The 22,540-nt window shown below is 43.9% G+C and overlaps 1 protein-coding gene across 3 annotated transcripts in view; it reads left to right on the forward strand.

Moving 5' to 3' along the window:
• The window catches only part of Calcoco2 (calcium binding and coiled-coil domain 2), a 35,687-nt gene extending 26,418 nt beyond the window's left edge, over positions 1–9,269 (forward strand). Inside the window, exons 10-13 of one of the 3 annotated variants that reach the window (XR_011373125.1) lie at positions 1,852–2,010; positions 2,249–2,328; positions 3,333–3,428; positions 4,702–4,789. Coding sequence is in view for 2 of the 3 variants with exons in the window: in XM_070028282.1 (XP_069884383.1) it covers positions 3,333–3,428; positions 4,702–4,831; positions 7,113–7,141; positions 8,102–8,275 (429 nt within the window). In the remaining variant the exon portion in view is untranslated. Of the gene's footprint in view, positions 1–1,851; positions 2,011–2,248; positions 2,329–2,611; positions 2,643–3,332; positions 3,429–4,701; positions 4,832–7,112; positions 7,142–8,101 lie in introns of those variants that run through there. The other 2 variants (XM_070028282.1, XM_070028283.1) reach the window with 2 other exon arrangements.
• Positions 9,270–22,540: the final 13,271 nt, after the last annotated feature.

Below are 22,540 nucleotides of genomic sequence, written 5' to 3' on the forward strand. Positions count from 1 at the left end.
TTAATGAAGGAAGGGATGAGGGTCTATTTTTAGGTGATAGCATAAATAATACATAGTATTAATCTCTGGATGATTTGATTTTTACTATAAAAGAATATCTGCCACTTACAAGCTACTTGTGAAAGGTAGATGTGTGTCTAGTGTGTGATAAATATTAAAATTACACACGACAGATCCTAATAAAGAGATCACTGGGCTAGGACACACACTAATCCTATAGTGCTATTGTGAGACCATAAAGAGCTCTACAATAGGAAATTACTCCTTTTGTCTTTTCCTTCCCTCTGTCTTTCCCCTTCCCCCGTGGAGTGGGGCGGGGGGGGGGGGGGAGGGGAGCCTGAACTCTGGGCCTGGGCGCTGTCCTTCAGCTCTTCAGCTCAAGGCTAGCACCTTACCACTTGAGCCACAGCACTACTTCCGGCTTTTTTCTGTTTATGTGGTGCTGAGGAATCCAACCCAGGGCCTCATGCATGCAAGGCAAGCATTCTACCACTGAGCCAACTTCCCAGCCCTCTTTTCTTCCTTTTAATAGAAAACACTTCACAAATTGGAGTCATCCTTGCACTAATTTCTCAGTTAATGTAAAGGTCTGAAAAATCCAGGGTTTTCCCGTTATTGGAATATGACTCAGGTATCACTTTTTAATCATATTCAGTCAGTTTTTGAGTACTATATATAAGATATTACACTTTTTTTTTTTTAGCATGCTTAGTTAGTGAAAAATAGGAGAAAGTACAGGTTGTCAGCTCATGGGTCAAGTTAAACCTATATAGTATTTTATTTGGCTTGGTGTTTTTTTTTTTTGGATCCGGTCGTGGGGCCTGAACTCTGGGCCTGAGCGCTGTCCCTCGGCTCTTCAGCTCAAGGCTAGCGCTCTACCACTTGAGCCACAACACTGCTTCCAGCTTTTTTTTTTCTTTTTGCTTATGTGGGGCTGAGGAATTGAACCCATGGCCTCATGCATGCAAGGCAAGCGCTCTACAACTGAGCCACCTTCCCAGCCCCTGGCTTGGTGTTTTTCTAAAAATTGAATTATTTAACATTTGCAAATGAGAGTATTTGCCATTTAAAGAAAATGTTATTTCTCCCTTCTTTTGAAAAGTCAGGAGATCTAGCATTTTGAGCCCACATTCTTACACAACTGCAGTATCTGTAGCTCAGTGCACTTAGATAGGTCATGTACTCTTCATCTGATGGCAGATTTCTTTGTTTTGGTAATGCTAGAGATGGAACCCAAGGTTTCATCAATGTTAAGTGTCTATCACTGAGCTACGTACCCGCTTAATCTTCACTGTTTTTTGCATTCATTTCCTTCATTCAGTTCACTATTTGCTTGACTTCTTAGAAACATGACCTCTGATATAATAAACAAATTCATTTTAACCTATAATCCACAGATTTCAACCTCCTTCTCATGTAATTTTTTTTTTTTTTTTTTGGCTGTAATGGGGCTTGAACTCTGGGCCTGGGCACTGTCCTATGCTCTTCAGCTCAAGGCTGAGCACTCTACCACTTGAGCCACAGCGCGACTTCCAATTTTCTGGTGGTTAATTGGAGATAAGAGTTTCGCAGACTTTGCCCAGGCTGGCTTTGAACTACGATCCTCAGATCTCAGTCTCCTGAGTAGCTAGAATTACAGGCATGAGCCACTGGTGCCTGGCTTGTAATAATTTTTAATACCCCAAATTCTCTTCACCTGTCTGATAGCAGTTGTTTTATTTTTTTGATTTGTGATTCTGAGGTTTTGAATAGAGTGCCTTGTTAGGCAAACGCTCTACCAATGAGCCTCATCCCCATTTCCTTATTCCTTATTTTTCATGCATCCAAAACACCTTGTATCTTATACTTTAGGAGTCTAGGAACAAGAAAACAACAGTGGAGGAGCAGTTAGTACAAGAGGTGGAACACCTAAAGGCAAAGGTAGAGGCCGGAAAAGCTTGTTACTTAGAGAAGTACAAAGAGTGCCAACGACTCCACAAACAGATCAGGCAACTCAGGGCTGCTGCACTGGTAGGTGACGGAGATAAGGGGCCCAGAAAAGAAAGGGGTGTAAAGGTTTGTGGTTGTCCTGTTCAGGAGACATATTTTGTGTTAACAAGGGAGGGTGGAGAATGAAGTCAGATACCATCCTTGGGGGTCCCTGGAAATATAGGCCCCATATTGGTGATAGGTCTCAGGAAATGTTTTGTAACCATTGAGTAGGTTCTATGCAGACTCAGATAGTTCTTTTTTATTTCTGCCTTTTGAGGAAGTGAAGCAGGACCAGAAGAGCCAGCAGGAGCCAGTGGGGATGGGGAGCAAGGAACCTGCAGTCGGCACTGTCATCGGGTAACCCCCTGTGGCATTACTACCTCAGGCTCGGCTAGAAGCACGCACAGCAGTTTGGGCACCAGCATTCAAATAAAAAAATCTTGGAACAAAAACTACAACTTGTAGGATTAGCTTTAGTGTGTTTGTGAGGTATGCGCCTGTGTATGTATGCAAATAGGAGGTGGGAAATACTGAAGCCTGAAACTAGTTAAGTTAGCCTATCTTTCAGGGAATCTCAAGACCCCAGTCTGGATTCTTTGTAGCCTTGAACAAGTGCCCTTCAATGTTCCCTCTTTTTCAGTGGAACCTGCATCTAGATGCCTGTTCCCACTGAGAGGAAATCACATTAATCAAGAGTGCCTCAGGCTTCATGGAGTGAGCTGTTTATTCCAAACAAACAATTGCTTCACGGTTTGGTAGGACCAAACAAGACTCTGTTTACCCCTAAATCTGATAGGTTGGTCTTTGAGGTTTTCTCCAATTAAACTCTTCAAACAAAAACAAGCCAGGTGCTCCTGGATCACGTAATTCTAGATACTCTGGAAACTGAGATCTGAGCAAAGTCCCTAAGACTCTTATCTACAATAAACTACCAGAAAAGCCAGAAGTGGAGCTGAGACTAGTGGTAAAGCACTAGCCTTGAGCAAAAAAGCTCAGGGACAGCACTGAGGTCCTGAGTTCAAGCCTGGGACTAGCCAAAAAAAATCTTGATGCTAGCTCAGGCTTTCTGGCATTTGGTTTGTTATCTTTCTGTAAGCAGCACCCCCTCTCATAGTACAACTTCTTCCTCCAAAATCCCTGCCGTCTTCCCCTCCCCTCCACCTCCCCCCCCCAGCTCAGTCTTACCCCTTTGGAAAGCCATAACCTCTACCTTGCCAGTAAGACATCAACTTTGCCATATTAGCATAGAAGACCCTTGCCCACATCCCTTTCCCTTACTAATTTTTTTTTGCCTCCCATCTCAGATCTGGATGGCAATATGTGATCCTAATTATAATTTTTGTTGTTGTTGTTGTTGATAGGATGAGAACTTTGAACTGTCAAGACGACTAAGTGAAAACAAGATTTTATTTGATATTTTGCAGAGAGAGAAAGAAAGAGTGGAAAAAGAAAATAATGTAAGTAATTAAAAGAAGGTAGAATTGCTCCCCCAAGGTTCTAAGGGGTATGAGCATAGTGGCACAGAGATGTGATATAACGGAACCTATTCTAAGGCAGGCGCCGGTGGCTCACACCTGTAACCCTAGCTACTCAGGAGGCTGAGATCTGAGGATCGCAGTTTGAAGCCACCCTGAACAGGAAAGTCCATGAGATTCTTTTTTTTTTTTGGGTCCGGTCATGGGGCCTGAACTCTGGGCCTGGGCGCTGTCCCTCAGCTCTTCAGCTCAAGGCTAACGCTCTTCCACTTGAGCCACAGTGCCACTTCCGGCTTTTTTCTTTATGTGGTGCTGAGGAATCGAACCCAGGGCCTCAGGCATGCAAGGCAAGCGCTCTACCACTGAGCCACCTTCCCAGCCCCTCCATGAGATTCTTATCTCCAAGTAACCATCAGAAAACTTACAGTGGCTCTGTGGTTCAAAGTGGTAGAGCACTAGACTTGAGCAAAAAGAGCTCAGGGACAGCAGTCAGGCTGGGAGTTCAAACCTCATGACTGACAAAAAGAAAAAAACAACTTGGAAGTGCCGGGGATATGCCTTACTGGTAGAGCACTTACCTAGTATGCATTAAAGCCCTGGGTTTGATCTTTAACAAGGTAAAAATCTCTTAAGAGAGAGAAAAAAATTCATATGGTAATTATTCCTGCTTTAGCCAGGAGTAGTGGGTCATATCTGTAATCCCAGCTACTTGAAAAGTAAAAATGGAGATGGGAGAGTTCAGATTTTCAAAGACAGCCTGGACAAAACTAGACTGTCTCAAAACCAAAACAGAAGCTGGGTTTTAGTGCTTCATACCTTAATCCTTGCTACTCAGGAGACAGATCTGAGGATTGTGGTTTAAAGCAAGCCCTGGCAGGAAAGTCTGTGAGATTATCTCCAAAAAGCCAGATGTAGAACTGTGGCTCAAGTAGTGGAGTACCAACCTTGAGCAAAAAAGCTAAGGGAAAGCAGTTAGACCTAGAGTTTAAGCTCCCCCGGTATTGGACACACGCACAAATACTAATAGGACTGGGAACATGGGAACATGGTAGAGTAGTTGCCTAGCAAGTTGTTGCCCAGGTTTAATCTCAGTAAAAAACAAAAAACCTAATTTTTGAGCTATTGAAGAATAGATTATTTTTTGTTGGGCTTCCCCGATAACACATTGCCAATTAAAAACTTAGTGACATCTAGCTAGTTTGTGGTGGCCATTCTTTGTTCTCTTTCATTATGTCTGTAAATTCTTTCTCCTTAGCTCTTGAAGGAGGAGAACAGGAGATTGTTAAGTTACATGGGTCTGGATTCTTTGTCCATTCAAATGCCTACTTCAACTCAAGGAGGCGCTGAACGAAATCCAGGTCTTGTCTATGGAAACCCATATTCTGGTAAGACAACCTTGCCAGTAAGACATCTTTGCCATACTAGCACAGAAGACCCTTGCCTGCATCCCTTTCCTTAACTAATTTTTTTTTTGTCTGAGATGCTAATTAAGACCAGGCTCATTGTTAAGAATTGCTGGGTAGAAGCTGAGGACCCAACAGAAAAATTGCCAGGCGTGAAGTGTTAATTGAGAAATAAATCTGAATTCAGAAGACGCAAATCAGATCATTTGCCTAGAGGCAACAGACACAAATTGAGTCCCGTGGCTATATTCCAAATGTATAAATCAGAGAAATGTCTTTGTGTAGAAGATATACACATACAAACCAGAAGAAGCTAATTAAGATTTGAAAATGGAAGCGAAATGCAGAAAGTGTTAGTTCCAGCAGACCTCTTGATGGCCCAACCAAAGGTAACATGGAGTGTGCTCTATTGAGACTCCAGAGGGGCAGGACAGGAAAGATAAGGTCACTCAGGGAATGGTGGTAGTATGTGCCTGCTAACCTGAGCTTTCCTTCTTTGTCTCCAAAAGCAAGGCAAGACCTCATTTGCTTTTTTGAGTAGTCTAAAGAAACAAAGTTATCGTAGTCACAACCAGATTTTTGTACCAGATGGGAGAACAGGGTTATTTCTTGTTTAAAAATACTATTGCCGGGTACCAGTGGCTCATGCCTGTAATCCTAGCTACTCAGGAGGCTGAGATCCAAGGATTTCGGTTCAAAGCCAACCCAGGCAGGAAAGTCTGAAACTCTTATCTCCAATAAACCACCAGAAAACCGGAAGTGGCACTGTAGCTCAAGAGGTAGAGTGCTAGCCTTGAGCTGAAGAGCTGAGGGACAACACTCAGGCCCAGAGTTCAAGCTCCACGACAGACAAAAAAAAAAAAGTACTTTAAAGCACCTCTGCATTCTCTCTTTCTCAACATAACAACAAAAAAGAATAAGAAAGGGAAGACTACTTCTTTTAACTGACTTTCTGGTTGAGGAATAGTAGAAGCACCTATGTTTCCCAAATGGCTGGTGAGACAACTAGAAGTAGATGTTGCACAGGCTGACACAATGATGGTGATGATGTGTACAGGGCACCTCCAGCTCACTATTAAGCCTTCCCACTGCTTCACATGCTCAGAAACTCAGTAATTATTGTGCTTGTCTTCTCAAAGGATCAGCCTATGCTGCTCTTCTAGGGAACCTAGCAAGTGATGTGGCACAAGTTTCCACTAAGGAATCTTTAGAGGATTAAATGTCAGTGTAATGTGTTTATCATGTGATCTCAGCAATCCAGAGAGGTTAAAGGTTTGGTTAGGGCACTAGATTTCCTGCTTGTTATCCAGAGTCTCCATCAAGAGACTCTAGGTAACACAGTTCCGTGGTTGTTGCATTGTTGGGTGACCATTCTTTTGGTTAAGACTGAAATTGATATTCTGACAAAACAACAGACAGGTAGGCCATCTTACTACAGATAGCCTTGATGAGTATGTGCCTGAGATAAGGATTGTCTCTATAGATGGTCACATTAGCAAATAGAAGAAAGCAGCCAGTGTAGAAAAAAATTCAGTGATAGGAAAAGTACTTAAGTGCAGAAAGAAAATATGATAAATTCATAATTCAAATAAAATCAATTGTGTCTAGTATATAGTGCATCTAAATTAAAAATAACTACATGAATGAGATCTTTAAATCTATCCTTAGATTATTTCCTTGCTTGTTACTATGTTTATTACAATTTCATTTTCCTTACTATGAAAAGAGGTTTATTGTTTATATGGACATAATATATATGTAAACATACATGTGTGTATATATATGCATATATGTATATACACACACACATATTGCTATTTCATTATGTTTCCCCTTTCTCTTTGTAATTGACCTAAATGCCTTGTCAGAAGTGGTATATTTGAGAGAGAGAGAAGGCAGCAGAGAACAGGGGTCAGTGGCTCATGCCTGTAATCCTAGCTGCTTGGGGAGCTGATGAGATTTGAAGATTGCTGTTCAAAGCCAGTTTAGGCAGGAAAGTCCTGAGACTCTTTATCCACAATTACAGAAAAAGCTGAAAGTGGTGGTATGGCTCAAGTGGTAGAGTGCTAGCCGTAAGCAAAAGGAGGTCAGGGACAGCATACCGGCCCAGAGTTCAAGCCCCAGGACTGGCCAAAAAAATAAGTAAATAAATAAATAAAAGGAGGAGGAAAGGAAATAATGAAAGTTACAGAAAATATCTACTAGAATACAACTGTGAATTAAGGGTATTTTTTTCATTGAATGAAATCTGTCTTGTTCTCAGGTGTCCAAGAAAGTTCGGCATCCAGCCTGGTAAGTATATGCACAGGATTGTCCATATCAAATTATTGAGAAAAATTCCTCTCCTGCTCTATTTTATGAGAGAAACACAGGGAGGTGGCTGATTCTGATAACTCCAAAGATCAGCTGGATCAGTTTGTTCTGGGCCCAAGGATTGGCAGCCCTTTGAGGTAAGGAGAAGGAAACAGTTCATCTACCATTCTGCTGAAGGTTTGCACCTATGAGTTAAGTTTGGTAACATGACAAGGGAGGAGATATGATCTAGGCAGCTGGCCAGTCATAGTGTGTCCACCGTCCTTTCCAGACTGGAGCTATATTGACTGCTTTGGCAATATTAGGCCCTTTCAGTCCTGGAGTCCTGAGGCTTTCATCAATAAGTACTTCCAGATGTGAATCCATTAATTTCTTTAGCATTTCTTGTGCTAATCATTATGCTGGGCCCTAAGTATACAATGGGAAAGTGTCGCAACCTGTGCATGCTCCTTAATCCACTGCAATCAGGAGCAACACAATAACAGAGACCGGACCATGCAGCTTAGATTTGGGGTACCAGGTGACCTGTAGCCTTCTGCTGGCAACAGATCCCAAGGTTCCATTTGGTTTTTATTGGTCTTGTGCAAGGAAGTAAAGTACAAACTTCAACTTGTGACAGAATTTTTGTATATAGGTAGTAGGTGACCTGCTTATTTTGAGAAGAGCTAAACAGTAAACAGCCTACAATTTGCATAAACCTAAATTTACCCTCAGGTTCCCACACAGTTTAGGGTGGAATCTGAGTTCCCCTTAATCTGGGACTGATTGACCTTTCCAGGAAAACTCTCAGTATTCTGAGAGTATATTGAGAGAAGGCATTCCAAACACCCAATCTTTTCCAGGTCTGACAGCTTGGATTTTTTGGGCTCTCACAGGAAAGAACATGGATGTCTGTCACACAGTTCACATTTGCATTGACCTCTTTGTTCTTTCTCCCAGCTCTCCAAGAAATGCCTCACCTGCAACTCAGACTTTGCTGATGAAATCTGTGATCATAGCTTGGAACAGCAGCAAACTGAGTCCCTTTCTTTGAATTGCCCAATTTGTTCTAAGGTCTTCTCAGCAAAAGAGAAGCAAATCTTTGAAGACCATGTGTACTGCCACTCTCTCTAGGTGTCCCTCCCTTCCAGCCTGTTGGATGTATGCTGTACATAGATTTTATAGAATAGAATGTATACCTTCTTCTATGAGCTGTATTAGTCAAGATCCTGCCTAACCTGAAATCATTGGGGATTTACCTAGCCCTGTTGCTAGTAAAAGTGGACTAATGCATTATCTGCAGAATGATATTAAGTCCTGTGGATGACTCCCTAAGTCATACAACTCTAGCTTATTAGGCTCTTACCTATAGTGCCCATACTTCTTTTGGCACCTCAGCACAAGGGCCCCAAGATAGAGCTGATTGATCTGCTGTTCACAATAGGCCTGAGTTTATTCTAAGGGATTTGTCTTCCAGGTTGCCCCACTGCCATTCACGTCAGGCCTTGAATGTATTTGTACTCAGATCTCAGGTCTAACTCTAGGGATAGATTCGGAGCAGAGGTTAAGAATTTCTCTCTTCTTAGGCCTCTTTCTCCAGTTGACTCTATTAAACTAGGCAAAAATGGCCTGACAGAGAATTCAGACATCCAATTTAAATACCAAAGATTTCTGATCTTTATCTCTCAAACCCTCAAAAGAAGTATCTTATTCCTGATCCATGGCCAGGAAAATACTTCAAGCACAGAAAGCCTTATTTCTAGCTGGTGTGGTGGTATATGCCTGAAATTCCAGTATTCTAGACGCTGAGGCAGGAGGATTAAGAGTTCCAGGCCAGCCTGGGGTCTATGGAGAGACTCTTTCTCAGAACAGCAAAAAGAAATAGAAAAGCCTTCTTTCTGTCTGGATACCTCTGACCAGCATCTTCAGCACTTTCCTATGCACATAACTTTTATATACTCTTAATGACTAATTAGGAGTTAGAAATTGGGGTTTTCAACTTTCTGAACAGTTGAGTTTGACTAATGGGTACCAGAATAATGAAACAACTATTGTTAATCTCTTTAATAGTAAAATTTTTTCGGGGACTTAGATAATGTAAAATAAATCTTTGTTTTATTGTCTCACAGACTATACTAGTGATTATCTCTTTCCTTGTTTCCATTACTAAGAGTGTGTTGGCACTGGGTGCAGTGGCTCAAGCCTATAATCCTAGCTACTTGGGAAATGGATGTGGAGGATCTAAATTCAAAGCTAACTTGAACATAAAAGGTCATGAGATTCCATTGGTGGTGGCCAGTTACATTGAGGTGGACAAGGAGGTTAGATGGTACCAGTTTGGAGAATTTGGAGGCCTACTTTTGGTCGATTTATCATGATTTTTTTTTTTTTTTTTGAAAAGCAATGTGGACTGATTTTGGTACCCTTTGCGAATTAAGTTTGGAGCCCTTTATCCAGATTTGCCCGATTAAACTATAAACAACTCCATTTTCTTTCCTCTCAAAGACAAAACAAATAGAAATGACCCCCAAGGAGTCAACAACTGGTCACTTATAGAGGCTTTTAATGAAACTTGTGAATTATGTGACACACTATGTTGAAGATAAAATTGAGGCAGCTGTAATGGCACTCCTGCTGCAATTTTCTTGATGTTATAGTTATGTCCTACGTGAACCATTGTTCTCACAGTTCCTTGCTTTGATTTCTACTTGATAAAATTAAGATGAAACACTTCCACTCCTCTATCATTTCAATAAGAGGTCTCTTGTACTTATAAACTTTAAGCATCAGGTATGAACTAGACGCATGGTTCATACCTGAAACCCTAGCTACTCTGGAGGCTGAGATCTGAGGATTGTGGTTCCAACTAGCCTGGGAAAGAAAGACCATGAGACTTTTTTTTTTTGGTCGGTCGTGGGGCTTGAACTCTGGGCCTGGGCGCTGTCCCTCAGCTCTTCAGCTCAAGGCTAGCGCTCTACCACTTGAGCCATGGCACTACTTCCGGTTTTCGAGTGGTTTATTGGCTTTATCTCCAATTAACCACCAAAAAGCCAAAGTGGGGCTATGGTTCAAATGGTAGGTAGAGCACCAGCTGTGAGCAAAAAAATCCAGTGAGAGAATGAAGCCCCAAGTTCAAGTTTCAGTGTCTGCACACACACAGGGGTGACATGAGCCCTTTGTAGTAGAAATGTAATAGGGAATTAGAAATAAAGTTTTTCCAATACACTTCCTGAAGAATTTTCTGTTCAAGATAGTTCTTTCCAGTGAAGAGCTGCGGATTCATTTGTTTTGTACTACTCAGCTCTTAATTAAGCACATGAAAGGAGAGAAGCAGTGATGCACATAATCCAAATCAATGAATACCATTTTCTGGTGAATTCCCCACTGCTTTGCCCCTGCACTCCCGAGGGTTATTACCATGATTATCAACAGCAGCAGGAGCCCTTCCTCAAGCTTGGTGAAAAACAGTTGAGGTGTTAATGATCCTTTTTGCTGGGTGTAAAACAAAGCATCTTTAACCACTGTTCATTACCCTCAGCTGCTCTTACCAAAACTGAAGGGAAATTCTGCAGGCACCTGTGAGAAGTGGTGAAACAAACCTTTTGTATTCTGCCCAACCTAGTCTGCTCTAACTCCCCCCCCCCCCCCCGTCCCTGTGCACCCATATATTTTACAGCTGTGAAAAAAACAGGAAAAAACATACATAGAAGGGAAGGGGTAAATAGTATTTTTATCTAAGTTGAGTTTTTAAATTCTAGTTAGTTAAGGCAACAGGTTTTCCATCCTAATTCATTTTCTCTTGTTATTACGCCATTTTTGCATAGTGTTAGCACACTTACTTGCTAAGCAGTGGGATGTGGCACATGCAAGTGTGAAAGAAAACTAACCTAAAATCAGAAAAGCAGAGTTGGCAACCCAAGCCCCAAGAAACACCCACAGCTTTACCATTTTCCCTGATCTTGCTAAAAATTGGGGTGAAATGTTTACTATTCTGATTTTGAGTGATACTCTCCCGTGGAAGTGGGTTGTGGTAAGCTAAGCAGCAGCAAGTACAGATCAGATGATAGGCCAGGGCTAAGAGATACAGCCCATTATGTAGAGGTGAAATTCAAGAGATGGTTACTTACCTGTTTGCCCTGAGATAGCAATATGCTATAAGCTAGGGAAAGTTAAACTGACTCAGTGCCCTCCTTAGCTGATCTCATAAGTATTCAGATGTCTTTACTTTCATGTAGTAAATTTATAGTTGTGAATATATTCCCTGTGGAATATAAAATGTATTATTTAATATAAACAAAGTAGCTATTAACTCTTAGTTTTGCAGTTGATTTCAGTTGGAACATGGAAGAAATAAGTTTCCAAAAGTATAAAAACTTATGGGGCTGGGAAGGTGGCTCAGTGGTAGAGTGCTTGCTTTGCATGAATGAGGCCCTGGGTTTGATTCCTCAGCACCACATAACCAGAAAAACCTGGAAATGGGGCTTAGGCTCAAGTGGTAGAGCGCTAGCCTACAGCTGAAGAGCTGAGTGACAGCGCCCAGGCCCAGAGTTCAGGCCCCACGACCGACCGAAAAAAAAAATTACAAAAACTTAAATGTCGGGGCTGGGAAAGTGGCTCAGTGGTAGAGTGCTTGCCTTGCAAGCATGAGGCCCTGGGTTCGATTCCTTAGCACCACATAAGCAGAAAAAGCCGGAAGTGGCAATGTGGCTCAAGTGGTAGAGTGCTAGCCTTGAGCTGAAGAGCTGAGGGACAGTGCCCAGGCCCAGAGTTGAGGCCCCACAACTGACAAAAAAAATAAATAAATAAAAATAAAGAATAAAAACTTAAATGTCCATCAGATAGTAGGTAAAACATGCTATATCCAAACAATGCAGTATCTTTTGGCAATAAAAATAAATTATTGGCTTATGTCACACCATAGATAACTTTGGAAATGTGTGTATAGGTATATGTACATATATATATATATACAGACATATATATATATATGTCTGTATATGTCTCTCTGTCTGTTTTGTGCTGGTACTGGGGCTTGATCTTGAACATTTATAACATACAGATAGATACATATAGAATACGTGATCTTACGTGCAGCTGGGTGCCAGTGACTCAAGCCTATCATCCTATCAACTTAGGAGACTGAGATCTGAGGATCATGTCTCTAAGCCAGCCTGGTTAAACAAGTCTGAGAGAATCATCTCCAAGTGGCTCAAGTGGGTAGAATACCTTGAATGGAAAAAGCTAAATGATAGTGCCTAGGCCCTAAGTTCAAGCCCCAATATCACCACACATGCACACACACACACACACACACACACACACACACACACACACACACACACACACACACACACACACACACACACACACCTGTGATTTAAGAATTTACTGTTGGGGCTGGGAAGGTGGCTCAGTGGTAGAGTGCTTGCCTTGCATGCCTGAGGCCCTGGGTTCGATTCCTCAGCACCACATAAGCAAAAAGAAAAAAGCCGGAAGTGGCGCTGTGGCTCAAGTGGTAGAGCGCTAGCCTTGAGCTGAAGAGCTGAGGGACAGCGCCCAAGTCCAGAGTTCAGGCCCCACGACCGGACCCAAAAAGAAAAAAAAAAAGAATTTACTGTTAATATTCACATACTTAATTCTTATTTGGTAAACTAGAAAGATTGTGTGTGTGTGTGCGCGCGCACACACATGCATGCACATGTTTATGCATTGCAGTGATAGCCTTGGTTTCCAACACTCATACCCTCCTGAAGTCCCCCACTGAGGCTCTGTGCCCAGTTATGGAGCCTGAGTTGTGGATTTGGGGAGAGCAGGTGAGAATGTGGAGGACATCCGGCCTCCAGCCTGGAGGAGTTTCTGGAAGCTGCTCTCTGGGGTTTGGCCTGAGAAAACAACAGACACTTTTCACTGGGTCAGTATTTCACATCTGTTGTCTGGGTCTTACCCCATCCACAACATCTACTCCCTGGAATGTTCTCTGCCCCTAAAGAGGAGCTCTGCCAGCTCCCCAGGCTTTCTTGCCCTGGATGTATCCTGCTGCTTGCCTTGTCCTCCCTTTTAAATCTGCTGGAGCCTCGAATCTCCCTGAAATCACAACTGAGGGCTCCCTACCTCCCCTTGTCCCATACCCCACCTGGAAGCCTCCTCTGGCTCCTCAGCACCTAGGGGCCTGGTGAAGACTGGTGCCTTGTTCTGAATCCCGTGACCTTGCCTAGTCTTCAGCCAACACTGTCCAGTCACACTCATAATGAAATGGTCAATTCTTTGCTGTCTGCTGAGATCCTGCTTGCCATCCAGTGCTACCTGACTCCTGCTTTCCACTGACAGCCTGTGTTTCCCCAAGGACACATTTGTGAAATAGAACAGACCGGGTCAGGAGTTGGACACTGGTGGCCTACGCCTGTAATCCTAGCAGCTCAGGCTAAGATCTGAAGATTGCAGTTCAGAGCCAGCCTGTGAGATTCTTTAATAAACAACTCAGAAAATGACAAATGGTTCTGTGGTTCAAGTGATAGAGCACTAACCTTGAGCACAAAGAAGCTCAGAGGCAGCCCTGAGTTCAAGCCCAGGACCAGCAAAAAAAATAAACCAGGTTGGGGCTGGGAAGGTGGCTCAGTGGTAGAGCGCTTGCCTTGCATGCATGAGGCCCTGGGTTCGATTCCTCAGCACCACATAAGCAAAAAGAAAAAAGCCGGAGGTGGCGCTGTGGCTCAAGTGGTAGAGCACTAGCCTTGAGCTCAAGAGCTGAGGGACAGTGCCCAGGCCCAGAGTTCAGGCCCCACAACCGGACCCAAAAAAAAAAAAAAAAAAAAAAAAAAAGCCAGGAAGAAAAACTGTTTGACACCATTATTCCAAAGATGGATACTATTGCTCTCCACCATTGCTAAACAAGTTACCAACTGGTCTTTTGGTTGACAGTGGGTGGGGGTGGGGGAATAAAATAACTTATTTTAGTGGTTTGAACTCAGAGCCTTGCACTTGCTAGGCTAGTATGAACCACTGAACCATGCCTTGAACCATGTGTGTGGGTTTTGTTTGTTTTTATGGACACCCACCTTTTCCTCTTAGTATCTCCCAAGAACAAGGACAGACTGTTCTTGGTTCTTTCCCCTTGTTACAAAACTCTGACCCATCACTGGCAATTTAAACCCAGTATCTACTGAGACCCTATTCCAAGTAAGCGCTGTTACAGATGAGAAGCCAAGGTCAGGGAAGGTGAAGGCCCCACACAGATTTAGAGGCCAGGCTGACCAGGAGGTGGCTTTCCCTTTAAGGAAAAGGCAAACCCAGGTGTGGAGGGATGGAAGAGTGGTTTTGGAGCCTCAAGCTAACAACGTCCATCTAGCTACTCTGTCCTCTGTAGTAAAGTTCATAAACCAGGAAATTCCCTACAAGTGACAATAACTCAAACTTTCCTGAAGAACACACCCTCTGGGGGCTGGGAAGGCAGCTCAGTGGTAGAGTGCTTGCCTTGTATGCATGAGGCCCTGGGTTCAACTCCTCAGCACCACATATGCAGAAAAAGCTGGAAATGGCACTGTGGCTCAAGTGGTGGAGCCCTAGCCTTGAGCTGAAGAGCTGAAGGACAGCTCCCAGACCGAGTTCAAGCCTCACGACTGACAAAAACAACAAAACCACATACAACCACCCCCTCCCATTGCTGTCCTCTTTTGTTGGGGCTTATAACTCTTTCGGTTGCCTGGTGTTCAGTTCAGGGCATTTACACCTACAGACCCAACTGTCTCACTCACCTACCCCTTTTTTTCTGGGAGTTTTTGTTTTATACTGAGGCTTGAACTCAGGGCCTGGGTACTGTCCCTTAGTTTTCTCTGCTCAAGGCTGATGCTCTATCTCTTGAGCCATACCTCCACTTCCAACTCTATGTGTGTATGCACCCACACCTGTTCTGGGGCTTGAACTCGGGGTCTGGGCACTGTCCCCACTTGAGCTACAGTTCCACTTCTGGCTTTTGGGTGGTTAGTCAGAAATAAGAATCTCATTGACTGGGGGCTGGGAAGGAGTGCTTGCCTTGAACGCATGAGGCACTGAGTTCTATTCCTCAACACCACATAAGCAGAAAAAGCTGGAAGTGGCACTGTGGCTCAAGTGGTAGAGCACTAGCCTTGAGCTGAAGAGCTGAGGGACAGCGCCCAGGCCCAGAATTCAGGCCGCACAACCAGCAAAAAAAAAAAAGAATCTGACTTTCCTGCCTGGGCTGGCTTTGAGTCAGCATCCTCAAATCTCAGCCTCTTGAGTAGTTGGGATTACTGGTGTAAACAACCAGTACCTGGCTTTTTTCCTTTTTTAACATGAGCGTGCTTGCTATATAGCTCCAGCTAGTCTTGAATTTGCAATCCTCCTGGCTTAATGTCCCAAATGCAAGTCCTAGGATTACAGGCATGTACTTCTGGGATTACAGGCAGGCACATAAGCAATATGAAGACTGGGATCAGGGTCTAGGAGGGACCCTTAAATTGATTCAGATCCAGGAAACAGCTGTGAGGATCTTGGAAATGTAGAGGCTCTCAGTCTCTTGGCCTTGCTCAATTGTCCTAAATGTAAACAGCACCTAGGCCCTACACAAGGGCATTGTACCTAGGTTCCTCCTCTAAGGACATTACTCACCTATCCCTCAGATGAAAGCCTCTCAGGAAGAGTGTGTGGAGAAACTCAGACATCACACCATTTGTAATCAACTTGGGTTATTACATCTTGAACAATATATTTATCTTGCCATTATTAGGACTTGAACTCAGGGCTTCTTTCTCTCATTCAGCACCTCTTGCTCATGGCTGATGTTTTACCACTTGAGCCATGTCTCCAGTCCAGCTTCTCCATGGAAGATGAAGTGTCAAAGTCTTACACTCAGGCTGGCTTGAAATATCAATCCTGCTGGACTCAGCCTCCTGAGTAACTAGGATTCTAGGCCTACGCCACCAGCTCCCAACTTGGGATACTTTTATTAGTTTGTTTACTTATTTATATTGATGCTGGTTCTGGGGCTTGAATTCCGGGCCTAGGTATTATCCCTGAGCTTTTTTGCTCAAGGTTAGCACTCTACTATAGCCACAGCTCTACTTCTGGCTTTTTTTTTTTTTTTTTTTGGTCCATTATGGGGCTTGAACTCTGGGCCTGGGCGCTGTTCCTCAGCTCTTCAGCTCAAGGCGAGCACTCTACCACTTGAGCCACTGCACCATATATGGTTTTCTGAATGGTTTATTGGAGATAAGAGTCTCGAGGAGTTTCCTGCCCAGGCTGGCTTTGAACAGTGATCCTCAGATCTCAGCCTCTTGAGTAGCTAGGATTACAGGCATGAGCCACCAGCGCCTGGCTTTTTTTTTTTTTTAATTGTCCTGGGGCTTGAATTCAGGGACTGAGCACTGTCCCTGAGCTTCTTTTGCTCAAAATTAGTGTTCTACCACTTGAGCCACAGTACCACTTACAGTTTTTACTGTTTATGTTGTACTGAGGAATCAAACCAGGGCTTCATGCATGCTGCACAAGCACTCTACCACTAAGCCACCTTCCCAACCCCCACTTCTGGCTTTTTGGTATGGAGATCAGCATCTCATAGCCTTTCTTGCTCAGGCTGACTTCAAACCATGATCCTTAGATTTCAGCCTCTGAGTAGCTAGTATTACAGGTGTGAACCACTGATGCCCAGTTTTACTTTTGCTGCTGTTCCCTATCTACTATATAACATTTTTTTTTCTTTTCAGATTCAAGGCCCATTGGTTATATTCTTAACTCTTGTCTCACCTTCAGAGCTGGGAGTCCCAAAGGACTCTTATTCAATTTCTTCCCAATGGAAGGACCCTAGTGAACAAATTATACTCCTCCCCACAATTATCCCCCTCCCCCCCTCCACCCCATTACCTTGAGATCAAGGAAGATGGCAGTGATTATCTAAATGTTATTTTTGTGGGCTGGGCTCCTGGCCCTCAGTGGGAGGAGAGAAATAGACCAACCTCACATTGAGTCTTAGCCATTCTTGAGTGGTGCCCTGAGCCCTCTGCTGGGGAGTCTGCAGCTCAGCCTGAAACTGCATTCTGCTCCCTCTCAGGCCTTTGCGTTGGCAAAAGCTGTAAACAGTTGAGCATGTCATCATGTCAAAAACAGCAAAATGTACTCCTATCTCATATAAACTGCAGTTAGACATAGGCTACTGACAAACTGAGCTGTAGTTGATTGGTCAATACTTTATTTTGTAGTTATTTGAATGTTTGTCCAATTTTGTATTGCAATTTTCTTTTTTTTTCTTCTTTTTCCTTTCTTTCTTTTTTTTTCTTTTACTTTTTTGTAGGTCGTGGGGCCTGAACTCTGGGCCTGGGCACTGACCCTGAGCTCTTCTCTCAAGGTTCGTGCTCTACCACTTGAGCCATAGTATCACTTCCAGCTTTTTCTGCTTATGTGAGGGTGCTGAGGAATCGAACCTAGGGCCACTCTCACACTGAGCCACGTTCCCAGCACTCATGTTTTAATTTTAAAAACAACTCTTTTGTTGTAAGTAATGGGGCTTGAACTCAGGGCCAGGGCACTATCCCTGAGCGCTTTTACTCAAGGCTAGCACTGTATCACTTTGAGCCACAGCACCATTCCCAGTTTTCTGCGGGTAAATTGGAGATAAGAGTCTCATAGACTTTCTTACCTGGGCTGGTTTCAAACTGTGATCCTTAGATCTTAGCCTCCTGAGTAGCTAAGGTTACAGGTGTGAGCCACCAGCACCTGACCAACAATAACTTCATAGTTATAGTCATAGTCCTTAGGGCCTAAGCTAAATATCTAAGGGATGCAAAGGAAGCTTGCTTAGGTATACTGTCCAAGCTCATGAACTCCACAGCCCACCCTACACTGTGCCCATTCCATCTACCCAATCATCCAGCCATCTACTCGCCCATCTACACATCCATCCAAGTTCGTCCATCAATCTATCCACATCCATCCAAGCTGCTATGGTAGGAGAAAAAAAAAAAGCAACTAGGCAAAAGCTGGTGAAGCTAAGTGTAGTGTGAGACTGCCCTCTAGAGTTTGCTCCCAAAAAGTGCAAGTGGCGGAACTGTGATCTGCCCCACTCCTATTTTTTGAAGATTTGCCTATACCAGCCACCTTCCTAAGTGCTGGGAACAGAAGGTACATATCATCAGAAAATTACCACATTATGGCAAGAGTGGGATACGTAAAACATTAGTTCAGCTCAAGGCCGCTGGAATAGATCTGTTCAGCAAGTCCTACAAGGGCTCCAGGAAAAGCAAATGTCTGAGGTATAGTGAAGGCATCGAAGGGCAGGAGACAGTTAAGCTGATCCTGGAAGGATTTATGAGTTTCCTATGAGTTTTCCAGACAGCTCTGGGGAGGGTAGCAGTACTGTAGAGGCACAGGGTTGCTGGGGGGCAGTGAGAGGAGAGGCAAAGCTGAAGCCTTAGTACCATTCAGGACTCCTCTAGGAAGGTGGAGCACAATGATGAGAATCCTTCACACAACAAACCTCTCCCATAACCAAGAATTAAGCTAAAGCACTGATTGAAAAGCTGGAAGGTTAGCCAGGAGCTGGTGGCTACACAGGTAACCCTAGCTACTCAGAAAACCCAGGTCTAAGCTGGGTGCCAGTGGCTCACGCCTGTAATCCTAGCTACTCAGGAGGCTGAGTTCTGAGGATCACGGTTCAAAGCCAGCTCAGGCAGGAACGTCCATGAAACTCTGATCTCCAATTTACCATTAGAAAACCGGAAGTAGCACTGTGACTCAAGTGGTAGAGCACTAGCTTTGAGCTGAAGAGCTGAGGGACAGCACCCAGCCCAGAGTTCAAGCTCCACAACTGACAAAAAAAAAAAAAAAAAGGCTGAGTTCTGAGGATTGAGGTTCAAAGCCTGTGCAGGCAGAAAAGTCAATGAGACTCTTATTTCCAATTAATCAGCAAAAAGCATGAGGGGGAGCTGTGGCTTAAGTGATAGAGCACCAGCCTTGAACAAAAAAGCCAAAAACTCAGGGCAAAGCCCTGAGTTCAAGCCCTAATACAGTTGCATATAGACAGACAGGCACACACACACACACACACACACACACACACACACATACACATACACGCGCGCGCACACACACACACACACAAACACACACACATCTGAAAAGTCTTAGCTGGATTCAACAAGTATTTGATTCTGGGCCTGGGCATTGTCCCTGAGCTCTTCAGCTCAAGGTTAGTACTCTACCACTTGAGCCACAACGCCACTTCCATTTTTCTAGTGGTTAACTGGAGATAAGAGTCTCATGGGGGCTGGGAAGGTGGCTCAGTGGTAGAGTGCTTGCCTCACATGCATGAGGCTCTGGGTTGGATTCCTCAGCACCACATAAGCAGAAAAAGCTGGAAGTAGCTCTGTGATTCGTGGTAGAGCGCTAGCCTTGAGCTGAAGAGCTGAAGGGCAGTGCCCAGGCCCAGAATTCAGGCCCCACAACAGACCAAAAAAAAAAGTCTCATGGACTTTCCTGCCCAGGATGGCTTTGAACTGTGATCCTCAGATCTCAGCCTACTGAGTAGCTAGGATTACAGGCATGAGCCACTGGCGCTAGTCCAGAAGCTATTTTTAAGCTCACTAAAAAGAACAAATAATTGTGCTTGAGAATATAACTAAACAGAATCACAGTATGACTTGAGGGAGAAGAGGGCGTTTTGTTTTGCTTCATTTTGAGACAGAGTCTTGCTATATGTAGTCCAGGCTGGTCTTGAACTCTCAATCTTCCTGTCCTCAGAGGAAATAATAACTCAGTAAGAAGTATAGGGAGAATAGGGAAGTGTAGTATGGAAAATTTAAGTGGGGAAGTCAGACAGCTTCCACAGACACGACAAGATATAGCTGGGCGCTATGGCTCACACCTGTAATCCTAGCTACTCAGGAGGCTGAGATCTGAGGACCGTGGTTCAAAGCCAGCCTGGGCAGGAAAGTCCGTGAGACTCTTAGCTCCAATAAACCACCAGAAAGCTGGAAGTGGAGCTGTGGCTCAAGTGGTAGAGCACTAGTCTTGAGCTGAAGAGCTGAGGGACAGCGCCCAGGCCCAGAGTTTAAGCTCCACAACTGACCAAAAAGAAGAAGAAGAAGAAGAAGATGTGATCAAGACAAGGAAGAAACTAGGGAAAGAGCCACATAAAGAACATCCTTAGTCAACAGGAATGTGGGGCCAGAATGGTGACCAGGGGCAGTTGGAGGAAAGTAGGTCAAAAGGCAATGAGGACTAGGTATCAGTGGTGTGAGCCTGTAATCCTATCATGATCTGAGGATCTTGATTTCAAGCCAGATGGGGCAGGAAAGCCCAGGAGACTCTTATCTCCAGTTAATCACCAAAGAGCTGGAAATGAAGCTGTGGCTCAAGTAGTAGAGTGCTAGCTTTGAGCACATAAGCTCTGGGACAATGCCTAGGCCCTGAGTTCAAGAACTAAGATTGGCATGCCTGTACACACACACACACACACACACACACACACACACACACACACACACACACACACACAAACACACACCACAAAGTAAAGGTAATGAGGGAGCCAGGCTCTTGTGACTCATGCTTGTAATCCTAGCTACTCAGGAAACTAGGATGGCACACAGCTCAAGTGGTAGTATGCCAGCCGAGATCAAGTTCAAGCACAGCTATCAGGTAAAAAAAAAGGTGTGTGAACTAATAAGTGGCACATATCTGTTATCTCAGATCTAGGGGAAGAACAAGGGCTGGGCAATAGTGAAGCATGCTTGTCCTCTATCCCCAGCAGCACTGGGACACATTAAGTAGGAGGGTCACAGTCCAGGCCTGCTGGCACAAAGTAAGCCCCTACCTAGAAAATGACCAAGGCAAAAAGGGAGTAGAAAACGGTGATACATCAAGATGCATTGTACTGATTTGTTAAATGCTAATAACCCCTTTGTACAATTACATAAAGATAATAAAATATTTTTAAAGACAGGAATAGAAACATAGCAAATGCAAGACCCTAAGTTCAAATGTCAGTACCAAAAAAACAAAAACAAAAACAAAAACAAAGGGTGAGGTGCCAGTGGCTCAAGCCTGTAATCCTAGCTACTCAGGAGGCTGAGGTCTAAGGATGGTGGTTCAAAACAAGCCCGGGCAGGAATATCCGTAAGACTCTAATCTCCAATTAACCACTAGGAAACGGAAGTGGCTCTATGGCTCAAGCAGTAGAGCACTTGCCTTGAGTTGAAGAGCTCATGGCCAGCGCCCAGACCCAGAGTTCAAACAACAAAAAAACAACAAAAATCCTCATTCTCCCATTGCACCCCCTCTGCTGGATAGATGTAAAACTGCTTCCCTCTTTTAAAACTATCAATAGTAGCAAAATGCCACATACAGATTAGAAAAAAAAGCCTATCCATACCTGAGGCTAAGACCCTTACCTCAATAGGAATTAGGATGAATGAGTAGAACCCCCTCTGAATCTTCACCCTACCAGAAATGATTAAAGACAAAGCCAGGTGGCTCACATCTGTACTCCTAGCTACTCAGGAGGCTGAAATCTGAGGATCCAGGTTTGATGGAAGGCCAAGGCAGGAAAGTTTGTGAACCTCTTATCTCCACCTAAAAATGAAATGGAGATCAAGTGGCAGAGTACTAGCCTTAAGCAAACAGCTCAGGGACAGCACCCAGGCCCTGAGTTCAAGTCCCACAACTGACAAAAAAAAAAAAAAGACAAGATTCTTCATTTGGGCTTTTTAGCAGAGGTTCCCCCAAACAAAGTACCCAGGTTTCTAACGTCTGTTAGGAATTGCAATGGCAAAATAAATAAATAATAATAATAATAATAATAAATAATGTTGGCTGTTGACAAATGGACATAAGAGCTTCTTAAGCCAATACTGCAAGAAGAGAGTCCCAGACTCACACACATAGGGTATCAGCAATAGGAAAAAATAGGTGCTCAACCTGTACATCTCCAGACAGGAAACCTTAGCCACTGTTCTTACAAGGAACCAACCTGAAGGATGCCCCTTTTACAAGGGAAGTTCTCCAAGTTGGTGATTAAGGAGCTCACTGTCAAGGAAGTGAGTTATGCAAAGATGCTCATGGGATTTGTCAGTTTGGTTGTTTACCTGTATAGACTTGTCCAGATACAGAGTGAAGAGTCCCCCCACCCCCATCATTGGCCACCTATGTGCCCCTTCCCAGAGGCATCCCTTTACTACTTCTTCTTCTTTTTTTTTTTTTTTTTTGGTCGGTCATGGGGCTTGAACTCTGGGTTTGGGTGCTGTCCCTGCGCTCTTCAGCTCAAGGCAAGTGCTCTACCGCTTGAGCCACAGTGCCACTTCTAGTTTTCTAGTGGTTTACTGGAGCTAAGAGTCTCACGGACTTTCCTGCCTGGGCTGGCTTGAACTGCGATCCTCAGATCTCAGCCTCCTG

The sequence above is a fragment of the Dipodomys merriami genome, unplaced genomic scaffold (assembly GCF_024711535.1).
Source record: "Dipodomys merriami isolate MVZ:Mamm:240054 unplaced genomic scaffold, mDipMer1.0.p SCAF_19, whole genome shotgun sequence".
Lineage (NCBI taxonomy): Eukaryota > Metazoa > Chordata > Mammalia > Rodentia > Heteromyidae > Dipodomys > Dipodomys merriami.